Source organism: Anguilla rostrata, chromosome 8 (genome assembly GCF_018555375.3).
Source record: "Anguilla rostrata isolate EN2019 chromosome 8, ASM1855537v3, whole genome shotgun sequence".
Taxonomy (NCBI): Eukaryota; Metazoa; Chordata; class Actinopteri; order Anguilliformes; family Anguillidae; genus Anguilla; species Anguilla rostrata.
In genome coordinates, this window is record NC_057940.1 from 48,342,155 (window position 1) to 48,362,958 (window position 20,804).

General features: G+C 43.6%; 1 protein-coding gene and 1 long non-coding RNA gene across 2 annotated transcripts; both read right to left on the reverse strand.

Moving 5' to 3' along the window:
* Positions 1-303: 303 nt before the first annotated feature.
* On the reverse strand, positions 304-13,076 carry LOC135260203 (cathepsin K-like). Its single transcript, XM_064345409.1, has 8 exons — positions 12,676-13,076; positions 11,038-11,183; positions 7,560-7,682; positions 5,929-6,081; positions 3,160-3,375; positions 2,366-2,531; positions 1,819-1,927; positions 304-1,372 (listed from the first exon to the last, which is right to left on the reverse strand). The coding sequence occupies exons 2-8, from the start codon at positions 11,167-11,169 to the stop codon at positions 1,273-1,275; spliced, it is 999 nt and encodes a 332-aa protein (XP_064201479.1). The 5' UTR covers positions 11,170-11,183; positions 12,676-13,076; the 3' UTR covers positions 304-1,272.
* A 4,248-nt stretch (positions 13,077-17,324) lies between these two features.
* On the reverse strand, positions 17,325-18,476 carry LOC135260219 (uncharacterized). The gene is made up of 2 exons (XR_010331507.1): positions 18,048-18,476; positions 17,325-17,491 (listed from the first exon to the last, which is right to left on the reverse strand). It is a non-coding gene; the product is annotated as an uncharacterized LOC135260219 (long non-coding RNA).
* Between the last annotated feature and the right edge of the window lie 2,328 nt (positions 18,477-20,804).

Genomic DNA, 20,804 nt, shown 5'->3' on the forward strand with positions numbered 1-20,804 from the left:
TTTCCCTCCAAGGGATTGGTTATCATAAAAACAAGACATGAAGTGTTTCTTTAATATGGCTGATGATTTTTAAATGTCAGTAGGTAGTACATTTCCAACTTTTAATGAATGTGGTCATTCCATATAAATTGTTTTATCAGTGTATCCTGGCTATTTTTTCAATCACATACTGTAATTACACTTGGACTGATTGATTGATTGATTGATTGATTGATTGATTGATTGATTGATTGATTGATTGATGATGAGTGAGTGGGTGAGTGAGTGAGTGAGTGAGTGAGTGACTGACCAGTAAACCCCAAATAATTTATTTTTAAAGTTTATTGATTTGCAGATGTTGACCTAATTTATGTATTAGATAGAATATTGTTTATAACAGGGATACACCCAGGACAGTTCGTCTGTCCATCACAGGGCACACACACACTCATACCTAGGACAATTTAGACTCTTTTCAGGATTGTAAATATAAAATTTTAATTTTAATTTAAAATGCAAAGTGAAATTCTGTATGCAACTTCATCTTGGCCATTGGCCTAGAGTAATACAGGATTAAATACAGGAGTACATGTTAGGTCAGATGAAACCAAGTTTCAATACAAGTGTGTTGTTTCTCATACAAACACAAGCTCCACCCATTTCTATGCAAATGATGGCAAAGACAGCCATCAGTACAGAAACTAAGCTTTGTGATTGGCTCAGGTGTCTCAGTAACTGAATAACCTGCCCAGCACTCCAAGCAGAATCAATCAACACTTTCTTCTTCACATTTTCTTTCCTTTTTGAAAAGATTTGTAAATCCACAAGTGTGTGTTCACTGCCATCTGTGTGTTTGACAGCTGCAGAGATGGTATGATCACTTTCACTGTCCATTGCATGAAAGAAGAGGTGTGGCACTGGATAAACTAGGCTCTTTTATTTTACCCCCAACCGCTGATCCAAGATCAACAAACAAAAAAATGAACCCCAGAAGATGAAAATGCTGTTATATTAGCTGGCTAATGTGAGGAAAGTTGAAAGAGAGTTGTGGACAGTCTTAATAATCTTCCCTCATAATGCACACACACACACACACACGCACAAACACATACACATGTACACACATAACCACACAACGTGTCACACACACACACACACGCGCGCACAGGGCGCACACACGCCCACACATAACTACTTACAAACACACATGCACACACACAGGCACAGGCACACAGGTCATGCTCAGATTAGAGCTATATTTCCACTTTTCGGCCTCTTTGCACCCCCTGGTGGTCACATGATGGGGATGCTGGCCAGGTTGGCGATTCCACAGAGGTTTCTGCTGTTCCGGGCCATCAAAATATAACCTCCATCGCCCCATGTTTGCCCCCAGCTGTTCGGGGCGGGGAGGGCGCGTGGGGTGGGGGGGGGGTGAAAGTTGGGGACAAGGACAAGAGGTTAGCATTTCTTGACTGCTTGTTGGAACACACTTTCCATTGCACATAAGTGAAAGTTTGTATCTACTACTGTTGTTATTCTACTCCACAACCCAAACATAATGCACAACTGCCAGAGCTGTAGGCCAGAGCTGCATACTGCATGAAAAGAATACCTTTTCACTGAATATAAGGTATTGTGGGTTGTGTGGGTGTGGGTGGGGTTGATTCAAGGCTGCGTTTCATTGGCTGAGCTGACTGATTTGAAGCGTAACTGCCTCCCAGCTCCGCGGCAGAGCGCTTGGAGACACGCTCCGAGCGTCGAGCTCCTTGTAAAACACGCTGTCTGTCAGCTGCGTACTCTTTCCGGACCAGGGCGTGTCGCGGGGTCGGCGGAGCTCACCTGTTCTTAACGATCCAGAACTTCTTGCAGGTGGGAGTGACGCCGTAGCCGACCACCAGCACGGCGTGGTTCAGGTACTCCCCGCTACACTTGGGGTCATAGTAAACACCTGCAGAGGAGACGGCGGGACAGGTGAGCTGCTCTTACCTGTGGTAAACTGCCACTACACTGTTGTGTCCTTACCCACAAAGCCACTTTTGCGTCATTACCCACGATAGCACTTTTCTGTCATTATCCACAATGCCACTTTTGTGTCATTACCCACAATGCCACTTTTACTTTCTGACCCATGGACTTTCCACCTCTGCATTACACCGGAGAGTTTGTTTTAGTTTCAGAGCTTGAAAGATTTCATCCAATTGTGCGGGGGGTCAGAAAGAGGTCAGCCAATAAGAACCGCCGAGATCTCACACTGTGCCAGCGAAACCTTCAACTGCCCGACTGGCTCTACAGTTCAGCCAATCACATGCAGGGAGACAATGTACTTCTGGGTCAATGGGTCAGTGCGTCCCCATGGTTCCCTCCCAGCAGAAGGCTCTGGCCTTACCGCTCTTGTAGAAGATAAAGCTTGGGGATCTGGCTTGGATCCCCACGGAAACGGGCCCATGCACGGCCACGACTGCCTGCAAGACCCGCTCGTTCCCCGCAGGGAGCTCCATAAAGTACCAGATCTGGGCCACCCTGTTTGATCTGTCATAGGCACACTTCTGCTCCTGAGGAGGCACACACAAACACACACAGGCACACACACACACATACACCCACACACACCCATAAACAGGCACACATATACACACACACATACACACACAGGCACACACACACGCACACACACACACACACACACATTAGACCACAGGTGGGCAATGGAAGCCGTATCTGTTTCTGGTTTTCTTGCAGGTTCTGGCCTAAATTATTTAATCAGCCCTGACATTAGCTCCATTTGTTGAAATGTAGCGTGTAAATTACTGTTTTTGTGTCACTAAGTGAAACATTTGCTGTGATCTAATTTACAAGAGAACCAGTGTTGGTGTATGCAGCCATTTATCTAATTTAGCCAGAGTAATTAGTGGAAATAGAAACCTACATATAGACCGGCTCTCCAGGCCCAGAACTGCCCACCCAGCAGTAAACTCAGCCCCAAGGTTTTAAGGTATTTTCTATTAGAGATCTCCCATCCAAGTACAAAACAAGCCAATACCCACTTAGCTACAGCAGTTTGACTCAATAAGGGTACAGGGCAGTACAGCTGAGGTTCGTATTTCTATAAATAAATAAAAAAAGTTGTTTGGGTACAGTGCCCTGTGAGTATGTTTTATGAGGAAGTGGGGGTTCATGTACCACGCCCATGTAGGGATATTTCCTCTCAGAGCTGATGCCTTTCTTCATTGCATACTTGTAGGCATTGGTCATGTAGCCGCCCTTGCAGCCGTAGTTGCTCCTGACGCAGTCCACCAGGTTCTGGGGGCTGAGGGGCACCAGCTTCCTCCGGCTCCTCATTAGCTGACCCTCCAGAGCCCCCGCGGCGCTGATGGCCCAACAGGAAAGGCAGGAGCCCTGGGGAGGAACCGTGGCGCTGTCATTCCACCCGTGTCCACCATAGGGGAGCGTTACTCCTTATTGCGGTTTTTGGTGGGAGAGTGAGGGTAAAGCCACACATCCTCTGACGTGATCACCTGGCTTCACTCTCGCCTCTCCAAATATCTTTGGAGCTTATGGGCGTATTTTTAAACAGCGTTTGTCAAACGTATTTTTATCCTACATTTTGGAAGTCCCCATAGAGCTGTAATTAACAAGACATCTTTAACTGAACTACATGGACTGGGGAACTAAAATTAGAAATTGACTTTTCATATCAGATCATGTGAACATCTCGGATCTTTAATCTGATTGGTTGATCCTTCGCGGACATGAAAAATCACCTCCCATTGAAATGGACTGAGACGATTAGAGTAGCTCCTTATCCCAGGATGTGTGGAATCACCCTTAGCCTTACAAATTTTCAGTGGTTTGAACAAGGCAACGATTGACAACTCGTTGTTGCTCCGCCCATTACGGGGTTCGTGAAGTGTCACTCTCCCATCGCTAGTTTCAGCACACTCAGAGCGTTCTGTCTCTAAATACACTAAATAATCCAAGTTATCTGACACAGGTGTACAGAACGTCACTAGGAGCTATCTATTGACAAGTCTGCCGTGATTGTTCAGACTGAAAGGAGGAGACCAAACATAACATTTTCCTTGGGTACTCAGATTATTGAACAGATTTAATTTAGAGAGTAATGTACAGAGTCAGCTCCTACTTTCCATCCAGGAAAAGATGTCCCCAAAAGTGACAGAGCTAGTAGTTTTCCCCTGCTGCCACCAGAGGGCAGTATTGCTCCTTGTGCCTCAACGCATGACCCCGGGAACTGCCTGAATTTGCTGCCCTGTGCTTTCGGTGGTTTAACAGACTGAACACTAATCTAATTTGACCTAATGTTCATTTAGATAAATCATTTAAATGTACCGCTAATCCCTGTCTCTCTGGTAATGAAGCATGGAGATGAGTTCACCTCTAATTGTGGCCTCCGTTAGAATCTGTCCTGTCCTCCATTCATCTGTCCTGATCCTCCTAGACCTTTCTGCTGCCTTTGACACCGTCAACCATCCCATCCTCCTGTCCTCCCTGGCAGCTATGGGGATCTGTGGCACAGCACTTGACTGGATTGAGTCCTACCTCTCCGGTCGCTCCTTCCAAGTCGCCTGGGCTGGTGCAGTATCAGCACCTCGCCCCCTTGCCACAGGAGTTCCCCAGGGCTCTGTCCTTGGTCCCCTCCTATTCTCCCTGTACACCCAATCTCTTGGTCCTGTAATCTCTGCCCATGGGTTGTCCTATCATTGTTATGCCGATGACACCCAACTCTTTCTCTCCTTCCCGCCCTCTGACACTCAGGTCTCTGCTCGCATCTCTGCCTGCCTGAGGGACATCCAGAGCTGGATGGATAACCACCATCTTAAGCTGAACCCAGGCAAGACGGAGATGATCTTCATCCCTGCTCCATCCTCTAACCTTCTTGACTTTTCTATTTCCCTGGGGGACACTGTGGTGTCATCATCACCCACCGCAAAGAACCTTGGAGTGGTGATGGACAACAGACTGTCCCTCTCCCAGAACATCACGGCGGTGAGTCGAACGTGCAGGTTCTTCCTGTACAACATCCGGAGAATCCGCCCCTTCCTCACCACCTACGCAACCCAGCTCCTGGTTCAAGCGATGGTCCTGTCCCGCTTGGACTACTGCAACTCGCTACTGGCTGGTCTGCCAGCATCCGCCATCAGACCCCTGCAGCTCATCCAGAATGCTGCAGCGCATCTGGTCTACAACCTCCCCAGACATTCCCATGTCACCCCCCTGCTCACTGACCTCCACTGGCTGCCTGTTATGGCTCGCATCAAATTTAAGTCCTTGGTGCTTGCATACCAGGCAGCTAAGGGGTCAGCACCAGGGTACATTCAGAGGATCATCAGACCCTACACACCAGCCAGACCTCTCCGTTCTGCCACCTCTGGACGCTTGGCACCTCCCCCTCTTCGCGTCTGCACTTCCCGCTCCCATCTGCTGTCTGTCCTGGCCCCTCGCTGGTGGAATGACCTCCCCGTGATGGTCAGAACAGCAGAGAATCTCACCACTTTCAAACGCAGACTGAAGACTCATCTCTTCAGGCTGCACCTCTCCCCACCCCTCCCTAGCCTATAGTTCAGCTCATTGTACCTAGCTAGGATAATTTGATTATGTTAGTGTATCTGGCAGGATTGTTTTTGTATGATTAGGTGTGATTCCAGTGCTAGTTTGTACTTTGTACTTGGTAGGATTCTTGCTGCTGAACAAGCTTACTCTACAGGGTTGGAGTCCTGATCGATGTGGTCACTTCTGGCACTACGATCCTTACTTCACTCTAGTGTTTCTTTTGCGTCTCTACATCATGAAACCTATGCACTTGTTGTACGTCGCTCTGGATAAGAGCGTCTGCTAAATGCCTATAATGTAATAAAAATGTTTAAAAATGGCCCGGTTCTTGGTTCCTGGATCTCGGTTCCTGGGTCCTCGTCTCTTTATGAACACACTGACCTGATTTATGACCGGCGTGACGAAGCCAAGTATGCGGTAATCGATGGCATTGGGCAGTTTTGTGGGGATGTCATCGAGAGCGAAGGTGTTGTTGGTCTCCCTGGCCTGAGGAACCACCAGACCGGTCATCTTCTCAGCCACTTCCTCAGCGGTCTGGGGTGGAGGGGGGGAGAAGACATGGTTCAGGAGGAGAAGATGAGGTGCTGGGTAACGATTCCTCTGTAAGTTTGACTTGGTAATGCGAGCTGTTCTGTCTGTGATTCCCCCCCTCCCCTCCACCCCCACCCCCACCCCCACCCACACCATGTGAAACAGCAATGCAGAGTTCTCAGTACTGGCCCAGGAGGAACTCATCTTCCAGGAAATTAGCTCTCTACTGTGCCAAGTCTGTCCCAGCAGAAACCTGTCACTATCAAATCCGTTTGTTGAGATGTTTTCATTCATGTGAAGTTAACTATTCCTTATCCAGAGCAACTTACATAGCATACTTCCTCACTGAAAACAGTTTTCTACCGCTGAAAGTTTACTGAGGCAGTTCAAGGAAAGGATTGTGCTGAAGGCCCCAAAAACTTTGAGTTACATAAGCCCAGTTATAGAGCCAAACCACTACATTGCATTGTATTGATCTTTTTTTAGTAAGTGATTTGTTGGTGTTGTTGTGCAAAAGCCTCCACTTCCAGTGTGATAGCGCTATGCTAATGCTCCTTCAGAGGAATGCTTCTGCTGGGGTGTGGGTCGGGCGGTGCAGCTCAGGTTGGATGGTGTGAGTTGTGAGGTGCAGGTTGGGTGGTGTGGGCTGGGCGGTGCAGGTCGGATGGTGCAGGTTGGCTGGTGTGGGTTGGGTGGTGAAGGTCGGAGGGTGTGAGTTGTGCGGTGCAGGTTGGGTGGTGCAGAATAGGTGGTGTGTGTTGGGTGGTGTAGGCTGGGTGGTGCAGGTCGGACGGTGTGAGTTGTGGGGTGCAGATTGGGCGGCGCAAGTTATGTGGTGTAGGTTGGGAGGTGTGGGTTTGGTGCTGCAGTTTGGGCGGTTCAAGTTGGATGGTGTGAGTTGTGGGGTGCAGGTGTTGCGGTACAGGTTGGATGGTGTGGATTGGGCAGTCCCGGTCGGGTGATGTGGATTAAGCAATGCAGGTTGGGTGGTGTGAATTGTGGGGTGCAGTTCGGATGGTGCAGGATGAGTGGTGTGGATTGGGCAGTGCAGGTTGAGTGGTGTGGATTGGGCAGTGCAGGTTGGGTGGTGTGAGTTGTGGGGTGCAGGTCAAGTGCTGCGGGTTTGGTGGTGCAGGTTGGATGTGTGGGTTGGGTGGTGTGGTTTAAGCAGTGCAGGTTGGGTGGTGTGAATTGTGGGGTGCATGTCGGATGGTGCAGGATGGGTGGTGCAGGTTTGGTGGTACAGGTTGGATGGTGTGGATTGTGCTGTGCAGGTTGGGTGGTGTGAGTTGTGGGGTGTGGGTCAATTGGTGCAGGTTGGGCGGTTCATGTTGGATGGTGTGAGTTGTGGGGTGCAGGTTGGGTGGTGCAGGTTATGGGGTGTAGATTGGATGTTGCAGGTTGTGGGGCGCAGGTTGGCGGTGCAGGTTGGCGGTGCAGGTTGTGGGGTGCAGGTTGGGCGGTGCAGGTTGGGTACTCGCCATGTCTCCCATGTGGTTCATGCCCAGCTGATAGGAGTGCATGCCCTGCTCATACTCCAGGTTGTGGGCCTCGATCAGCAGCGTGTTCTTCTCCCAGACTGACCTGCGCTGCTCCTCCTCCTCCTACAGGTTCAAAGGTGACTGTGTTCTGTTAAGGACACTCTACAATAATCAAGATAAAAAAGAAAATAGGTCTAACACTTGTAAATGGATTCGAGAGAGAACACCAGAAGCCATCGCTGCCCTCAAGGTGGACCTAAGGAAACAAAACTGGAACGAGGTTTATGCTAATGATGATCCTAACAAAGCCTATGAGAAATTTTTGTCCACATTAATTGTGCTTTATGAAAAAAACTGTCCGTTAAGAAAACTCACAAGGAAGCACAAATATGTGGACAAGCCATGAATTACCAAGGGGATAAAGAACGCACGTAAAAAGAAAAATGTATTATTTAGGAGATTTTTAGAACAATAGAAGCAGAAAACAAATATAAGATACATAAAAATAAATTAATAAGTATTATGAGATCTAATAAGAAAGAGCATTATCACAAACTATTGGAGCAGTATAGGAGTAACACTCAAGGAACACGGAGAGTGCTTAACAGCCTAATTAAAAAGGGTACTGGAAAAGCAGACAAACCAAATTACTTTGTAAAAGATAACAATACAATTATAAATAAAACAAAAGAAATCGACAATAAATGTAACAATTATTTTGTAAATGTTGGATACAATGTAGCAAACACGATTGCGGAGCCGAGAAATATGGATGGTGTAGATGAAGGCATTGTTCATAAAAACACTCTCCATCTTTATTAGAGGTGCTGCTGAAAAGGAAATACTTGACATTGTTAAAAAATGTAAGAATAAAAAGTCGACTGATTGGACTGAAATTAATATGTCGTTAGTAAAAGATATTATAGAATGTATAGTGAAACCATTGACACATATCTGCAATCAATCCTTCCAAACAGGTATATTTCCCAGCAAAATAAAAACAGCAAAAGTCATTCCTATTTATAAAAGTGGAGATAGACGTCTATTCTCCAATTATAGACCAATTTCTCTGCTTTCCCAGTTCTCAAAAATTTTAGAAAAAATATTTGTGCAAAGATTGGATAATTTCATAGAAAAACACAATTTATTGAGTGACCATCAGTATGACCTTCGAGCTAATAGGTCCACCTCAATGGCAGTGATGGAACTGGTAGAAGAGATTTCTACTGCAATGGACAACAAGAAATATACTGTGGGGGTGTTTCTAGACCTAAAAAAAGCACTCTATACCATTGACCTGGCTTATTAATGAAGAAACTGGAGAGATATGGTATTAGAGGAATAGCACACTCATGGCTAAGTAGTTACCTCGATGATAGACATCAATATGTACAAATAAATAACGTTGAATCTGATTTGTTGAAGGTTACTTGTGGGGTTCCACAAGGTTCTGTGCTAGGCCCTAAACTGTCTATATTGTATATAAATTATATTTGTAAAGTGTCTAAATTGTTAAAATTTGTTTTATTTGCTGATGACACTAATTTATATTGCTCCGGGAAATGTTTGGAAGGGCTTCTGAATACAGTGGAAAGGGAATTGAAAGTCTTAAAGAAATGGTTTGAAAAGTTGTCACTGAATGTAAGTAAAACAAAGTTTATAATATTTGGTAATCGGCAAATCAATAATCAAGTAAAAATTCTGATAAATGATGTCGAAATAGAAAGAGTGTATGAAAATAAATTTCTGGGCGTTATAATTGACCATAAAATATGTTGGAAACCACACATAAATAATGTGAAAACAAAAATGTCTAAAACCATCACAATATTATATAAAACTAAAGATATCTTGAATCAGAAATCACTATATATACTGTATTGTTCTCTCATAGTTCCATACATTACCTACTGTGTGGAGGTATGGGGAAATACATACAAAACCAGCACTTATCCAATTTTCACCCTACAGAAGAGAGCTATAAGAATTATAAATCGAACGGATTATTACGAACCAACCAAAGCATTTATTGACTTACATGCTTTAAAATTTTATGATCTAGTTGATCTTAAAACTGCACAGATAATGTACAAAGCACAAAATAATTTGCTTCCTAACTGTATTCAGAGGTTTTTTGAAATTAGAGAGAGCCAGTATGAAATTAGGGGAATAGGTATGTTTAAAAAATCAAGGGTAAGGACAAATATAAAGATGAGAAGTATATCTGTCAAAGGGGTTAATTTGTGGAATAGTTGTGACAAGGAATTAAGAATGTGTAGTTCACTTTGCAAATTTAAAAAAATGTTTAAAAATAATGTGTTAAACAAATATAAAACGATGATCATTATTGTGTATGAAACATTTGGAACTTTAGTTTTTGTTTCTGTTCTGATTTGTTTTTGTATAGCCTACATCTAGTAGTGAAAGGGATGCATATTAGAATATGTTATGTAAAAATGGTAGGTATAATAAGCTAAAGCTTCAGCCAACACCTTTTCGGTCAATATTTATTTTTTTCCTTTTAATTTAATTTAATGCCTTATTGTTATTTATCTATTTCTATGTGCATTCTTTTTGGAAAATTGTTAATAAGGACCGAAATAAATTACTACTAGTACTACTATTAGGTGCCACACTGTGTCTGGGCCAGCTTTTGGTTCTCAACCTCAGCACCGGAGGTAATGTCGCCCCCTGTTGATATCTATGTTTTCACTCAAGAAGCAAGTTTCCCAATTGGGCTCCATTCATTTTTGACAGCAAAAATAAAATACTTCCGCTCAAATATTGATGTCAACGGCTTGCATTATATATATATATATATATATATATATATATATATATATATATATATATATATTTGCAGGAAAAATCACATTATATTTCCGAGGTAAAATATTTTATTCCTACCACACAGACAAAGATATGATATAAAATGGTACTTCCTGGTTCACGTGCTCCACAGGCTTCTATCGGCATCGCTGTCCTAATTTTTCTCTAAGGTCTGCCACTGGCATTTTACTCTAAGTCTGGGCCACTGTGTCTGCAGGTTTTTACTCTAAGGTCTGGGCCTCTGTGTCTGCAGTTTTTACTCTAAGGTCTGGCCTCTGTGTCTGAGGTTTTACTCTAAGGTCTGGGCCTCTGTGTCTGCAGGTTTTTACTCTAAGGTCTGGGCCTCTGTGTCTGCAGGTTTTTACTCTAAGGTCTGGGCCTCTGTGTTTGCAGGTTTGTACTCTAAGGTCTGGGCCTCTGTGTCTGCAGGTTTTTACTCTAAGGTCTGGGCCTCTGTGTTTGCAGGTTTGTACTCTAAGGTCTGGGCCTCTGTGTCTGCAGGTTTTTACTCTAAGGTCTGGGCCTCTGTGTTTGCAGGTTTGTACTCTAAGGTCTGGGCCTCTGTGTCTGCAGGTTTTTGTAGGCTCTTTTCAATCAGCAGCCAATCAAGGCCCTAGAAAAAAAGACGTGTGGACTTTGACACGCTTACCTGGCTGCCATACTCTTTATTGTGAAGGTCCTTCCAGTCCTTCCACTGACCATTCAGAGTCAGGTTGAGATGGGAGGAGGCGTGGCTAATGATCCCGAGGACCAATAGAAAGAAGTTCTGCAGGGCATGCATCCTAACAATACTTTCTGAAGAAGAAGGGAGTAGGTGGGTGGGGGAGGGGGGTAGTGAGTTCAAGGCAAACAAAAAATGAAAAAAAAGACAGACATACAGTGCATGAAGAAGTCACAAAATTTCCAAGGCAACAAAACACGTGCATTTGTCCCCCTGAATTTTGCGTTTTCCTTTACATAAATAAAGACATTTCCACCATAAATTGATACAGAAAAGGCACAAATTGGTGCATAAAAATTCACCAGAATGCAGGAAATTAAATATTTGGCACTCAAAATTTCCCCCGCTTAATGTGCCCCCCCCAATGTTCAAACGAAACCTACGCCACTGATGGCAACATATTGACTCCAGCAAATTGTATAGAATCTTTTCTACCGAGACACCATCACCAAGACATTTTATGGGACACCAGGAAGGATATAGTGTAGTATATCTGGGGCGGGAGTGTAGTATAATGGGTATGAAGTACTCTAAAGGTTGCAGGTTCGATTCCCAGGTGTGCAGGGAGGACACTGCAGTTGTACCCTTAAGCAAGGTACTTGAACAGCATTGCTTCAGTATATATCCAGCTGTATAAATGGATGCAATGTAAATGCTGTGTAAAATGTTGTGTAAGTCGCTCTGGATAAGAGTGTCTGCTAAATTCTTGTAATGTAATGTAATAGAATATAGGAACGACCAGGCCTGATCACCCCCACCTAAAAAAACAGCAAGTTTGGTAAGAAAAAAAACTCCCCAGTGGGGATAAAAACCTCCAGGTTTGAAGAAATCTCAAGTTCAACTCAGCTGTGGAGACGAAACCAATCCTCTGGCCAGCTCAGGGTTAGCAGTTATGCTAAATGCCAGGAAAGTAATCATAATCACAGTGGCAAAAAAGAGACTTATACAGAAACTGGGATTTATATTGCAGCTGAGGCATTGGGGTAGAGAGCAGAGGACAGTGGCTTTCATATCCACACGGACCCGCTGCCAGTCTATCCCTGAACAAGGTGTTTATCCTGAAATAATTGCTTTATCTTTGGTCTTGTTGCATGACTCCAGGTTTCTCAAGCTCACTTCCTCTTTCTACTCAAAGAATAACTACAAATGAAAAACAAGGAAGTGCGGTGCAACCGGCAAAAGTACGCTCAAGTCTTTCCTGTAAAAAAAAAAAACGTTGAATACTTCAGAAATAATGAATGTAGCTCTATACTACAATCACTGCACAGATGCCGGTAGGCTGCTTTGTAGGTGACACAAAGGCGTAAGCCACAGAGTAAAATACATACCATGTTTGAAATCCATACATGCAAATATGTTTCAAATATATGCATTTGAAATAACCCTGTAGTTACTCTTCATTACCTTACGGGCTGCTCCATTTACATATACTGAGCACAGCAGATCAAAACCGGCCCAGGGATAAACATTGTGTTAAATCACTCAGTGCAGGACACCGGTTGAGCGTTTAAACTCACTCCGCAAAAGGACCCGTTCTGACGGCTCGGGGACAGAGAGCGCTCTTACCGCTGCGTCTGACGGTGAGACCAGGATCACCCAACACTCCTCACTGGACCGTGTCCCGACGAAAAGAGCACCTGTCTCCGCGTGGTCGCCTGGCAACGGGAGAAGATGAGGCCCGAAGTCTGCCCTCCTTGATGTCGCGATCAACAATCTACGAGCTCTTTCTCTCCCTCTTTCTCTTTTTTCTTTCCCTGTCTGTCCCTCTTTCGCTCTCTCCCTTTCTCTCTCTCCCTCTCTTTCTCTCTCTCTTTCACTTTATGCAGCTCTCTCACTTCTTCTTACTGTCAGTCATGTGAAAGTTATTTCGGGCCGATAACCGCGCAGGAAAGGCTTGAGGCTGCCGGAACACTGGTCTCTATTTCCTCATTCTGTTCGATTAAAGTATTTTTATCTGCTACACCTAAATGACCCTTAATCAACATGCATCCCCCTCAACACCCTGATCGTGTACATAATCAATTCAAGTTGCGAGACTTTAAAGTAACACTCTGATTCCTCAAAGTATATTGAATAAGCGATAATTGGCTTTAAATACAAACACAAGACAAGTACACTTCAGACCAACACAGCTTTTTGAGCGTTACTCTAGTGGTAAGCAGTATAGGCCTATACTGACTATAGCTTCAGTGATAAAAACAAACTAAAAAAAACTCATTTTAATTTCAAGTTTAGTTTCTTTTCTATTTTTTGCAGCAGATGTCGCTATGTGGTCATTACCCGGGTGTTTTCGGAAAACATTTTGTTCAAAACACAGACACACCTTGCTGGGAGGCGTGGATAATGGTTTGAATGACACTCAGAGCCATTACAATCCAAACAATCCTGGTAATCTGATTTTAAAACTATAAAACAACCCCTCGTTCACATTCTCCTTGCACCGCTACTTCCAATTTGCTGTGGCTATTTCTGTCGTACACAGACAAGGCAGGTCTTATCTAGAGTTAATGTATTTCCCTCCAAGGGATTGGTTATCGTAAAAACAAGACATGAAGTGTTTATTTAATATGGCGGATGATTTTTAAATGTCAGTAGGTAGTACATTTCCAACTTTTAATGAATGTGGTCATTCCATATAAATTGTTTTATCAGTGTATCCTGGCTATTTTTTCAATCACATACCGTAATTGCACTTGTACTGATTGAATGATTGATTGATTGATTGATTGATTGATTGAGTGAGTGAGTGAGTGAGTGATTGACTGACCAGTAAACCCCAAAGAATTTATTTTTAAAGTTTATTGATATGCAGATGTTGACCTAATTTATGTATTAGATAGAATATTGTTTTTAACAGGGATACACCCAGGACAGTTCACCTGTCCATCACAGGGCACACACACCATTCACTCACACACTCATACCTATCTCATTATAATTAAGATTTCATCCAATTGTGCGGGAGGTCAGAAAGAGGTCAGCCAATAAGACCCGCCGAGAGCTCACACTGTGCCAGTGAAACCTTCAACTGCCCGACTGGCTCTGCAGTTCAGCCAATCACATGCAGGGATACGAAATACTTCCAGGTCAACGGGTCAGTGTGTCCCCATGGTTCCCTCCCAGCAGAAGGCTCTGGCCTTACCGCTCTTGTAGAAGATAAAGTTTGTGGATCTGGCGTTGATCCCTACAGAAACGGGCCCATGCACGGCCACGACTGCCCGCAAGACCCGCTCGTTCCCCGCAGGGAGCTCCTTAGAGTCCCAGATCTGGGCCACCCTGTCTGATCTGTCAAAGGCACACTTCTGCTCCTGAGGAGGCATACACAGACACACACAGGGACACACCCACACACACCCATAAACAGGCACACATATACACACACACATAAACACACAGGCACACACACACACACACTCACATACATACATACACACACACACACACACACACACACACACACACACACACACACATAAGACCACAGGTGGGCAATGGAAGCCGTATCTGTTTCTGGTTTTCTTGCAGGTTCTGGCCTAAATTATTTAATCAGCCCTGACATTAGCTCCATTTGTTGAAATGTAGCGTATAAATTATTGTTTTTGTGTCACTAAGTGAAACATTTGCTGTGATCTAATTTACAAGAGAACCAGTGTTGGTGTATGCAGTCATTTATCTAATTTAGCCAGAGTAATTAGTGGAAACAGAAACCTACATATAGACCGGCTCTCCAGGCCCAGAACTGCCCACCCAGCACGAAACTCAGCCCCAAGGTTTTAAGGTATTTTCTACTAGAGATCTCCCATCCAAGTACAAAACAAGCCAATACCCACTTAGCTACAGCAGTTTGACTCAGTAAGGGTACAGGGCAGTACAGCTGAGGTTTGTATTTCTTAAAAAAAATTTTTTTAAAAAGCTGTTTGGGTACAGTGCCCTGTGAGTATGTTTTATGAGGAAGTGGGGGTTTATGTACCATGCCCATGTAGGGATATTTCCTCTCAGAGCTGATGCCTATCTTCATTGCGTACTTGTAGGCATCCTCTGACGTGATCAGCTGGCTTCACTCTCGCCTCTCCAAATATCTTTGGAGCATGTGGGCGTTTCCTGTTTTTTAAACAGCGTTCGTCAAATGTATTTTTATCCTACATTGACTTTTCACATCAGATCGTGTGAACATGACGGATCTTTAATCTGATGGGTTGATCCCTCGTGGACGTGAAAAATCACCTCCCATTGAAATGGACTGAGACGATTACAGAGTAGCTCCTTATCAGACGATGTGTGGCTTCACCCTTAGCCTTACAAATTTTCAGTGTTTTGAACAAAGCAACGATTGTCAACTCGTTGTTGCTACGCCCATTACAGGGTTCGTGAAGTGTCACTCTCCCATCACTAGTTTCAGCACTCTCAGAGCGTTCTGTCTCTAAATACACTAAATAATCCAAGTTATCTGACACAGGTGTACAGAACGTCACTAGGAGCTATCTATTGACAAGTCTGCCGTGATTGTTCAGACTGAAAGGAGGAAACCAAACATAACATTTTTCTTGGGTACTCAGATTATTAAACAGATTTAATTTAGAGAGTAATGTACAGCGTCAGCTACTACTTTCCATTCAGGAAAAGATGTCCCCAAAAGTGACAGAGCTAGTAGTTTCCTTGTGCCTCAACGCATGATCCCGGGAACCGCCTGAACTTGCTGCCCTGTGCTGTCGGTGGTTTAACAGACTGAACACCATCTAATTTGACCTAATGTTCATTTAGATAAATAATTTAAATGTACCGCTAATCCCTGTCTCTCTGGTCATGAAGCATGGAGATAAGTTCACCTCTAATTGTGGCCTCGGTAAGAAATGTTTAAAAATGGCCCGGTTCTTGAGGTGTTGTTGGTCTCTCTGGCCTGAGAAACCACCAGACCGGTCATTTTCTCAGCCACTTCCTCAGCGGTCTGGAGTGTGGGTCGGGCGGTGCAGCTCAGGTTGGAATTGTAAATAACCAGTAGCAGTTAAGTAAATTATCATTCAATAGAGACAAAAGAAAATGATTTTAATAAGGAAAATACATTTTCTTAGTGCAGAAGATAAGTTGTAGAAGATTAGCAACCAATGGGATAACGATTGTTGTAAGTTTGTGTGATTGGTCAGTCAATGACAAGCCCGCCTAACTCCTGTGGTCAAGATGGCTGAGTGACAGGACTGCAAAATTTCTCTGAACAGATTAAGCTAATTCGAGTGAATTACAAGTGAATTTATGATACAATTGCAGATATTTTTTGAGAGTGACAGTAACTTGAAAGAACAGAGATTTATAAAAAATAACGAAGGTTTGCAACGTTTTCTATCGCCCTGGGCAACATCGCGTGAAAGAGAATTTCTGCTTCGCCATAAGACGTTGAAACTGACTTGAACAACTTTGGACATATTCCTTGGTGAGTCCCATTCTAAGACTATCTATCTTTTTCACTGCCGTAGTATCAGTTAGTTGGGTGTGTTCAGAAACGATAACGTTAAAGTAGTCGTAATACAAAAACCGAAATGGGAAGGTCGCTAGTAGCTAGCTTCATGTGATTTAAACTCTGGTAGTAGTAGCTAGCTAATTGGGTAGCTATAGCAACTCGCGGCTAACAGCAATGTGTATGATGTGTGAGTGTGGGGGGTGGGGCCGGGCTAACAGCGAGGTGCTGTTTCTGCTTTGGTACGGTGGTGGAGACGACCAGGCAGTTCGCCACATAGCAAGCTGAAAATATATTGAGCGGGGACAATGTGATATAACGCTAATCTGCAGGCTATCTAGCTAACGTAGCTAGAATAGGGCATCTGAGAATTCTCCGGTTGTGTTCTGAAAGTGTATCTCCTGTGTAATCGCATATCTAGCCACATCGCGTGACTCTTGTTTAACGTTACTTAAAACGAGTGTATGTCGTGGTACCGTTGTTAGAAAGCTAACGTAACTAACTAGCTAGCTAGCTAGTGCTGCGAGGAACGTCAGTGGGTGAGCTTGGAAAGCACTGCAAGATATGAGTAGTGATTGAGTGAGCTAATGGTGGGCTAATTCTACTTCCGTGTAATCGGATCAGATATGCTGACAGAATGAGAACAGATTGACATTGATATGGGCTTTCACCAAGTTTATTTAACAGAGTAAATGGGAAGTGCAAGTGTACATTTAGATGTTCACAGTGATACTATGTCTTAATATCTGAATGTACAGACTACTGATGAGTCTTCTGCCTTTGTGTTGCAAGGCCGGGTTTTTTTTTGTGTGTGTTGGTTTTTTGTTGTTCGATTTGAACTGCTGTGCTGGATCCTGGATTCCTCTGCCCCTGCTTGCCTTCCCTGGAGAGCTACAGCGGCGTGCGGACTGACGAGCCACCCATGTGATTGACCTGCAATTTTAAAGAGAAGGAAAGAGTTCAATTGTGCCTTCTACACCGGTGGTAGGACAAGTGTTTAAATTTTACAAACTGTAACTCAACAAAAAGTGGTCCAACAACCACACGGACTGATTTGCAGTTAGTATTTTAGAAAAGTGTTTTGGTGTTATAGTGTGATAAGTTTCCTTTACATAGGTACTTTCAATAGTACTACATAAGGGTTTTGGTTTCAAAATAAAAGTCCTGGTTCCCAAATAAAAGTCCTAAAGTCAAATTAGTGACAAATTATACTAGAACCAAATAACTAAAAATATGGGTTAGACCGAAACACATCAAAGAAATACTAAAAGTATGGTTAAGGTATAAAAATGGGAAAAATAGTCAAAAATTAGTGGAACCAGAGAAAATATAAATACAGACACAAAGTAAAAGGTCTTGGGACCAACTTGTATTTTTTTTTCTTTTCCCATTTTGTACTGTTGTTGTTTAATGCTTTCTACTTTGTAACAAAAACAAGGTACAGAGAACCAAATAGGGAAAATTTAATTTTAAAAAATAATTTTCTTACCTTTGACATATAGATCCTGCTTCCGCGTGCTTCATTCTTGATGTGCAAACCGCCTCTCTCTCGAGTCGAATCTGTTGTCTTCTGATCTGGTCCATACTTACCTGATTTTATCCATTCTAGTAACGGTGTTAGCATTGAAACACTTGTTACAGAGGAAATCATTTGGCGAGCCAGCCAGGAGAGCGATTGGCTGTGTCCCAAACCGCAAACTTCCATGCTCCACACTACCGTGCTCCGGAATACGCACTCCAGGCAATGCTTGGGACTACGCACTCCAAACCATGGAAGTGCAGTAGCATGGAGAAACAGTTAAATGAGTGGGATGCACTTCGTGACGACATCTGACCCATAACCTTTAACCTTTGCCGTAACTATCGGTAAAATTCCGGTAATAAACCTGAGGGGAATAACGTGAGAGTGAGAGGACATATTATCGACCATGTGAAATGGTACCGCATTTATTTCATATTTAATCAAGCGGACCGGACTCCGTTACCTATTTAAATGCAAGTCTTGTAAAAATTACACATAACTGTCTAAATGGGAAAAAATCCAACTTAATACATATACATTTTAGTTATATTGATATACTAATTAATTCCATAATCGCGAACATTAAGTAGTGCAAATGTCGCTTCTTCTTAATGGCTATTTTGCTTCCTGCTACTTGGGTTACAACTGAATATGTAACGGATTGCTAGAAATGCTAGTAGGGACCAGCCTTTTTCATATTAACCTGAAATACACAAGACGGGACACTTCTACAATATGATCTCAAGTAAAGACAAGTTCCATTAATCTCTATGCAGTGGCAGATACACGTCCCCGTAGCAACTAAAGCTAGCACTGGGCGACCTCTGACATATTTCCCGGCACAGAAAAAAATTGCGAAAGTACTGAAAAAATTACCTCCGGAGGATAACAAGGACGTTTTTTTCTACATAACTAGGTACAGGTTGTTAGTTATATTTTGCCTATTTTATATAGACTACAGTTGAAAATCTGATGTTTTTCTGTCTACCTAACGAACCCGGTCGATAGATGCTCACACTAAAGTAGTAGGCTACTGAAATATTATGATCTAGACTAACCAGTAGGCTAATATCAGCAACTTTTTGCGAGCTAGCCACTTCAATTGAATTCTTCTTTTTGCTGTCAGAAGAGCAGTGGAAGGCAACGATAGCTTGGAAAATATTAATTGCAGTTTGGATAGCTTTCAGTGTACTGTCAACCCCATAATAAAGTTGCCATTTCATTGTAAACAGTCTTGTCTGTTTTTTCATTATTTTCGCGCTGTATACTTTCGCGCTGGGTACTCAGTTAGGCAACATTTATGGAGCCGGTCATGTTTGTGGTGGCTACTCCATAGGCAAGGGGTGTATTTCAAATTAAATGAAAAGATGGGCAGTGGCAAGGATAAAACGGCAGTTTATAATTCAAAACGGGACCCGACGATTAGCACCGATGTATTCAATATAGCTCGTTACACTCGTTAAAAGTACATATCTTTAAACTAAAAAAACAACTGATACTTTACATATTGCGTTATTCATTAACACTGTACCACTTTATATACCAACTCCTGTGTACCATTTCCCTATGACATGATTTCAGTTTCCAATCCGAGAGAGTAGCCTACACTAGAATGTCATCCGCCATTACCGTTGTTTTTGACCGTTTTCGCGAAAGGAATTATGGTATTTTTCCCAGTCGGAGCATGCACGGATGCACACTTCAAATTTTGATCAAATGGAGTGCGCATCCGGGTACTTTATCCGTGCTCCGCACTACCGAACTTCGGTTTGGACTCGCACTCCAAGATGGAGGCATGCTCGCTATGCGCACTCGGAGCATGGAAGTATGCCGTTTGGGACACAGCAATTGTGTTTGCACCAAGAGTGATCCCACCAAAAAAATGCCAAAAGTAGATAAAAGCCATTTAAAAGACTTTCACAATGGATATGCTGAAAATTGGAAAAAGTAGACATCCCTAACTCTGTAATTGTTAGTGGCATTACCCAAACTAGCCTAGACACAGAGCTTGAGGAAAGTTTAGTGATCCATGGCCCTATTAATCGCCACTTGCTAATTGATGACCCAAACTCAGAATACCACCGTTATGTAATTATTGAGTTTGATGGCAGCTCTGCCATGCAGACATTAAGGCCCCGACTGCCCCTGGTTTACAAGAGCCCCCGTGACCCTGAAGCCACGTTCCCAACAGGAACAGATGGTGTCGACGCCCCCGTGATAATCCACCCAGCCCTCCCCATGAACACAGTTAACCCTCCTAGTGTACAAAAGATGGTAATAGAACACATTGTGAAGAACGAAGCTGCCGTCTCCCACCAGGTCTCGTTTCGTCTTCGAGTCTACTCTGGGAAGAGCCCCCGCCCTAATGGCGAACCAGACTACGACACCTGGCGTGCGAGTGTTGAATTCCTGATGACTGATCCATCCATTTCTGACCTGCATAGAACACAGAAAATCATAGACAGTTTACTGCCTCCTGCCACAGACGTTATCAAGCAGGTGAGTCCTCGAGCCTTACCCATAGTGTATCTTGAGCTCCTAGATTCAGTCTATGGCTCAGTAGAAGATGGAGATGATTTGGTTGCCAAGTTCATGGGCACCTTGCAGAATGAGGGTGAGAAGCCCTAAAGCTACCTGCACAGATTGCAAGTTATCCTGAGTACAGCCATCAGAAGAGGTGGCATTGCAGAGGAGGAGCGAAGTCGCTGTTTCTGAGCGAAGTCG

Coding starts and splice junctions, on each gene's coding strand:
- LOC135260203 (XM_064345409.1), bottom strand. CDS start 11,169: ATGCATGCCCTGCAGAACTTCTTTCTATTGGTCCTCGGGATCATTAGC. Junction 2,532..3,159: donor AATATCCCTACATGGGCGTG/GTACATGAACCC, acceptor GTGCCTCCTCAG/GAGCAGAAGTGTGCCTATGA. Junction 1,373..1,818: donor TTCTGGATCGTTAAGAACAG/GTGAGCTCCGCC, acceptor CGCCCCGAACAG/CTGGGGGCAAACATGGGGCG.